The following is a 6991-nucleotide window of genomic DNA, read 5'->3' on the forward strand; positions in this document are numbered from 1 at the left end:
ATAAATATCTTTGTAGTGTACCCGATCCATGTTATGCAAATGTTGGAGAATCGAGACAGTTGTTGTTTAATGCTACTGTTGCAAAAGATTTGACCGAATTCCTGAAGAAACTGTCTTATTTGAAATAAAAATAATTGGCAAATAACATTTCTCTAGTTCATTATTTGATCTATTACTTCCGTAGGATATTTCAATCGTTTTGACTGCATCAGGGACTTCATTTGCCGCAATGATATACTCACTGTAGCCTTTGGCTACGAAAAAATAAAAAGTAAAAGGTAAAAAAAAAATAAAAAATAAAAAAAGGAAAAAAATAAAGTAATAAAGTTACTTAAACAACAAAATGAGGAAAAAAAAGAAAATAAAGTAGAAAAAGCAAAGAAAATAAAAAAAATAAAAAAAGGGGCGGAAAGGAAAAAAATGATAGGAAAGCAAAAAAAATGAGCTTATTTTTAAAATCAAATTTGAGTTGCGGACCCCTTGGCTCTTCATATCCATGCTTCATTCATTTGGAAAAGCTAATGTTTTAATAATAAAAATAAATCACGTAGTCTTTTTTTGTTCTAGAATTTTTGTGGAAATGGTGATTTACGTGTACAATCTGTCAGGGGATGTGTGTAACGTGGTCGTTTATTCTATTTTCTTTAAAAATATTATAAAGGCAAAAAAAAAAAAAAGAAACAGTTTTTAAATCTTCTTATGTAGAATAAGAGCTGAGAGAATCAGCGAGTCACGACGGAGCAGTACCGTGTCATCATCAGGGCGGTTTTTTTTCAAGTTGGCAACGGAGGGAGAATTTGTGTGCGCCAATGTTCTGCTTTGGACGACAAAAGAGGAGAGAGACGAGGACTTTTGATTAATCGACTATGTGCACGTTCATCATATTCCCTAGCTCTTTGCTGAATCGCTAGTATCCATCAACTTTTGCCTGGCTTTTCAAAAGAATTCGAGACGATTCTCTCTAGCTCTCTCTCTATGTGTGTGTGTGTCTGAAGGACTTTGGCAAAGATCAGCATCTTAGACGGACGTGATCCCCCGAGCACGATTCTTTTTCAATGTCATTGCTGATTAAAAAAAGGCGGGATTATTCCAGTTTTTTATTGTGACACGTTCTGACTTCTGAGACGCGCTCAGAAAACCCAAACGAGTTCATGTCGGCTCCTAGAGGAAGCCACTTTCGTCGGTTGTTGTAATCGGTTCTAAAGTCGAACAGTAGATGGCGTTCGTCAGCTGTTATTCAGATCGGCCTGAGGGGGAAACGGGGTTGGGGTAGAGCCTCTCATTCTGGCCAGCCCTACCCACTAGCCAGACCAAAGTCTCCATTTCTGTGTGTTCCACACGGTGGCCGACATTGTCTGGCAGCCCAAACCGTCGTTCACATTAGTGTGTTTGATTCCCAATTTCCCTCGTGAAATTGCTCGTTGCAAATACGGATATTCGTTTGTGTGTGTGCAAGAGAAAATCCGATCAGAACGTCATTCACGCGCATAGTCAGTACCAGTGGTGATGTCGTACAATGTCTTTCAGTTGGTCTTCTACGTCTTCTCTTTAAGACTGGAGAGAGCGTGAACGTATCCAGTGAACTCGGGTGTGTATGGGTAAAAGAGGACGGCGTGACTACTGCGCGCCACACCGATGGAACGGGAACTTTGTTGCGACTTTTTTAACGTACAGTTCCAGATGACGTGGGTGACTGCAGACGCTAACTTCCATCTGTGCTTCTGCTGTTGGCCGATTAATTCTTTCGTCTAATAAACTGGAAAAAGGAGAAAAATTGACACAGTGCACGTTCGATCGACAGTCGTGAAAATTGTGATTTTAAATCTAATCGACATCTTACCAGCAGACGTCATTTGTTTGTCGATCGATTTCAATGAGGTAAGTCGTTGTTCTCTGCAGTGTTGTACATTTGATTGGAATGAATAATGTGATATCTCGAAACTCGCCAAAGTATTACACCCAAAAAGACGTAGGGCGCCATGTTTTTTCGTCCAACTGCCTTGAGGGGAATCCAGCCTTTTTTTCTTTTTAGATTTTTTTTGTTTTTTTTTTAAGGACTCAGAGACCCTCATTTCTTTTTGGGGGTATCCAGTCCATGAAAAGTGGGTGTCTAGTGTTTCTAATCAGTTTCTTGTTTCCAACCAGAATCGATGAGTCGTAGTATCCACATTTTTAATAATTTTTTCGACGCTAACCTTTTCGGTATCGATTAATAATTTCGCTGTTGTTCAGTCGTCGTGCGTGCATTGATCGTGTGGCCTTGTGTGTGTGTGTGTGTGTGTAGCGTGACTTTCTTGTCTCTCCCGAAACTGCTTTTGGAGAAATTCACTGGCAAGCTGACAGCGTATCGACTACATAGTCTCGACAACAATGTCGGTTATACAACTCGCCGTGTGTTATATTGCCCTTAGCGTGTGTACTAAATACTATGTGACGTAAAACACACCCACCGTAGGCAATCGCAGTTGATGGGCTGTGACGTACGTGTACTTTTTTTTCTTTGCCTATTAACAGTAGTGGTCTTTCTTGAGACAAGAATTTTGGCGAGGATAAGCGGTTGCAACAAGTTTTTGTAATTCTATTTTAGAGGTTCAATTAATAATTATTTTATTTTTTCAATTTCTTTTTTTTTTTTTTTTTTTTTTTGTTTAGCCGGCAGGAGAATCAGACTGAAGTAGCCTGAAGGCCCCGGCCGATGAAATTAACGACTCGTGTCTTCGTCCTACCGTGTCCCCTTCTACTGGAAGAAGAAGAGGAAAATAAAATAAAAACCCTGGTTGATGTTGTTACTTGGTAACGTTCTTTGCTGCCAGTTGCGATGGATCAGCTCGTGTTTGAACGACTTTAAGTTCCCCCCAACCGACTTTGTGTGTGTGTTCTGTGTTCAAACCGTTGATAGTGATATTTTGGAGTAGCAACTGTGGTTTGTTTTTGGCTCTGCAAATTAAAGCTTTTACAATGGAGAGACTTTACAGCGACAGCGGCAGCAGCGACTCGTCATCTTATCCCGATTTTCGTTACAACTCATCGTCCCCAGTAGTAATGGACGGAGGTGGCGCCGGTGGTAGTTCCGGTCGGAATGGAGGAGTCAAGTACTGCGGCGTCTGCGGCGACATCGCCAAGAGTTACCATTTCGGCGGATTGTCGTGCGATTCGTGCAAGGCCTTCTTCCGGCGCTCGGTGCAAAACGACAACTACCTCCACTTCCAGTGCTGTCACCGCGGCCAGTGCGTCATTTCCCTGTCGAACCGCAAGAGCTGCCAGTACTGCCGCATGAAGCGATGCTTTGCCATCGGCATGGAGAAGAGCTGGGTCATGACCGAGGAGGAGCGCAAGGCTCTCATGAAGGCCAGGGCCGAGAAGAAATCGTGCAAAAGGTCGCCTACCGTGTCAACTAGCTCCAATGCGAGTGCTCAAAATTTAAATACTTCGTCCAACTCGAGCGGAGGAGATCAGAGTCCTGGATTCGCTGCTCCTACTGCCCCCACCAGCGCCGCAATTGCCAGTGCTGACTACGAGCCTCAGATCGAGCGAATGATCGATTTTATGGCTCCGCTCGAAATCAAAGAAATCGAATCGATCGTCACTAAATACATGCACGCTTACCAACACGTTCCCTACCGCTCGGAACTGCGTTTCTTCGATAGCGACCGTCCCGGTGTCCAGGTTATGGAGGTAAATTTTATTTTTGGCTATTTCTTTTGTTTTTCCTTATTCTGGTTGGGTTTACCCTAGACCATTTGGTGTCCTGTTCTGTGTGAATCGATAAGTAAACTTTTCTAACCGCCAATATTTTTTAATTAGATGTTTGGGACCCTGATACGCCGATTTGCGTTTTTCTCCCGACTGATGGCCGACTTCTCGAGTTTACCTTTCCAGGATCAGAGCTGTCTGCTGAAAGGTGGCGTCCTGGAAATGTGTCTGCTGCGTGGGGCCCTCGTATTTGACCCTCAGACCAACCGTTGGCCCACTGCCAACATGTCCATGTACAAGGACATGCCCGTCCTCAAGCTGGATAACATTGTTCACTTGACTTCAAGTCGCCTCTTTCAAATGCATCTCGATTTCATTTCGTGCATCCGGCAGATGTCGGTCGACGAGCCCACCATCATGCTATTGATCTTGATTGTCCTCTTCACTCCCGAGAGGGCAGGTCTCATTCACACGGACTGGATCGAGAAATTCCAATCGTACTACACTTCGCTGCTGGAACACTATTTGAATTGGCGCTTCGGTTTGGCCAAAGCCAAATTCATTTTTGGCAAAATGCTGACCAAGCTGAGCGATTTGAGGGAGCTCAGCGATACCCACAATCACGCCAACCTGCGATTAGGTGAGACACGAGCAATTTTGACTTTTGACATTTGATAGAAAAATATCGGATCATTTTCTTTTTAGACTTTGGAAAGTATTTTCCCAGTTTTGTTTTTCTTATCGTCGCAAGTTAGACTATTGTTGTTGTTGTTAATATTTTTTGACAGTAGAGAAATGAGGACGAATTTTATCTCCCTTCAAACTTTTGTTTGTGTTTGTTTTCCTTTTTTTTTGTATTGTTTAATTAATTTATTTCATTTCGTTTATCAGGCACTGACGAAGTCTCATCGATCCAGAGCCAGTTGAACAGCTTGAAGCTCAATCCATACCCTGAATTGAAAGTGGTTCACGACGGTAACGAAACACCATTGGACGTTGGTGATCAACCATCGTTTCACGATGGAACCAGCCACAGTCCAACTTTGAATGCCAAAGTAATTTCCAGTCGCTTATCGGACGTGGAATTGGGCGGGTCTTCGACTTATCAACAGCCAGCGCATTCGCCACCTTTTCCACCATCAGCAAACCCTTACGCTCAACGACAGCCGCCGCAATTAGACGCAGCCACGATGGCCTATCAGCAGCAGCAGCAGCCACGTTGTCAGAACGGTGAAACGAACGGATTTAACGCTCAACAGCTGCAGCAACAACAACACCAGGCTCAGCAATTTTTAGCTCAATCCCAGCAGCAGATTCCGGCGAACCACCCCCAAGAATATCAGAATGGAATGAATCAACAGCAGCAGCAGCCCCCTGGCACGAATATGGCCATGCAGTTTATGCAGGCCATGCAGCAATCGGTCAGTCAGGTAGCGAATGCTCCTCATTTCGGCTACGAATGGGTCAAGCCCAATTACCAGTTTGATCCTCTGTCGACGTTTTACGACGGGGAACAATCCTTGAGCGACAAGACGATGCCACTGCTCAAGAGTTCCCCAGTGTCGGAGAGTCCGCCGTTGACAGACAGGGAATTGGATGAGCTTTACGAAGTGATAGACGAGTACACCGACAAGGACTCGGTTCAAGGACGGATCCTTCAGGCCCCCACCAGCCACGTGTATTCCGAATAAAGAAAAACAAAAATCCCCTCCTCATCAGCCCTATAGGAATTGAATGGAAAAGAAGAAATGTCTTTGTCGTTTGTCTACATATTTTAGAGCATTTGGCATTGGGTTAGGCGCAACCCCTCGCCCCCCCCCCCCCCCTATAGTCTCACCTTCTTTGATATCTACACATCCTGTTTACTGGTTATGAAAAAAAATTCTGTTTTTCCTTCCTTTCGGTTCGGTAGCTCTCTCTCTCTCTCTTTATTCTGTGTCGTTTAAAAAAGAAAAATCAAATCTTCTGTGCAATGATAAACAAGAAATCAACATTTAATGACTGGGCCCCTCTCTGTGTCGTTTCGGACAAAAGTTTTCTTTCCTGACGAATGGAAAACAAAACGGGAAAACGAATTGCAAATGCCGGGTATACTACACAGCCACTGAGCTTTTTTCTTTAAATGTGATTGATTGTTTCTTACCTGATGTCTTAAAAAAACAAAAACAATTCTGTCCCCCACTATACAAAACAAAAAAAGTCGAAAAAAAATTTCTGCTCACGATACCTCGTCTCCGGGAGGAATTAAAAAAACAAAAAACAGACATAAACCAAACAGCGAAAAAGTTAAAAAAAAAAAATAAAAAAAAAAAATAAAAATTTCCCCAAGAAACCTTATTACAAATTATTGATTATCGTGTGTTTGTTTTGTGATTTCATGCACCTCCGTGTGTAATACCTCTTATTGTTTGTGTGCCTCTTTGTTGACATCTTGTGTATATGTCTATACATATACACGAGGCAAAAAAATATCTATCATCTACCATTCTGTTTGTTCACTCAATACTTATAATATCGTTATGCTTCATCTGTTTAGAAAAGGAGATAAAAAAAAACAAATCAGCAAACAAATGAGAAATACATACAGTAATTATACTCAACGACCCCCACTCGAAACATTTTGATTGTTTTTTTTATTCCAGGACGCATTTATTTCCCCACAACGTCGAGCTATTAAACTAACTCGTTATCGGATGTTGCAGGGAAATCATTTGGTTCCACCATTGATGGGTGTGAAGGGGAAGATATCGTGCCGGTTATACGAACGAGTTATGCAGGACAAAACGCCGGCAGCCACACACCAACAGAATCGAACTTATTATTCAATGTCGATTCAATAGGGGGGGAAACGACCGGTTGCTGCTGCTTGGTTGAAATGTCCATGTACCGAATTTCGAGTTCCGCCCAGCGACAGTCGACAACACATTCCCTATATGTTAATCGATTTGATGCTCTAGGAGAGTTTGGGCGTTGAAAAATAAAACAGGTTTTATTTTAAAAAATTGAAAGTAAGTATAATGCGATGGAAATATTTAGACTTCTTTATTTTAACCAACCAAAGACAATTTTCTTTTTTAATTTTTTTACTTGTGGAAATTCTGATGAATGGAACTATAGAAAATGATAAGCCCGTAGATTTCTAAATTCGGGATCGTGACAAAGCTAAAAGGTCGAAAAGAAATGGCTAAAAATATCTCGACGAAACTGAATGTAAGCATTTAGCGGATCGTGACTGCCCAGAAAATGTTAAAAAAAAAGGTTTTTATTCTTTTGTCATCTTTCTTCTTTTTCATGGTTC

General features: G+C 42.1%; 1 protein-coding gene across 2 annotated transcripts; it reads left to right on the plus strand.

The window, feature by feature from the left end:
* Positions 1 to 877: 877 nt before the first annotated feature.
* On the plus strand, positions 878 to 6293 carry LOC124314034 (vitamin D3 receptor B-like). Of its 2 annotated transcripts, none has more exons than XM_046779006.1 (4): positions 878 to 1878; positions 2653 to 3675; positions 3805 to 4333; positions 4585 to 6293. In XM_046779006.1, the coding sequence occupies exons 2-4, from the start codon at positions 2959 to 2961 to the stop codon at positions 5382 to 5384; spliced, it is 2046 nt and encodes a 681-aa protein (XP_046634962.1). In that variant the 5' UTR covers positions 878 to 1878; positions 2653 to 2958; the 3' UTR covers positions 5385 to 6293. The 2 variants fall into 2 exon arrangements, with proteins under 2 accessions (XP_046634962.1, XP_046634963.1); XM_046779007.1 differs by lacking the exon at positions 878 to 1878 and adding an exon at positions 2255 to 2480.
* Positions 6294 to 6991: the final 698 nt, after the last annotated feature.

Source organism: Daphnia pulicaria, chromosome 10, assembly GCF_021234035.1.
Source record: "Daphnia pulicaria isolate SC F1-1A chromosome 10, SC_F0-13Bv2, whole genome shotgun sequence".
Taxonomy (NCBI): domain Eukaryota; kingdom Metazoa; phylum Arthropoda; class Branchiopoda; order Diplostraca; family Daphniidae; genus Daphnia; species Daphnia pulicaria.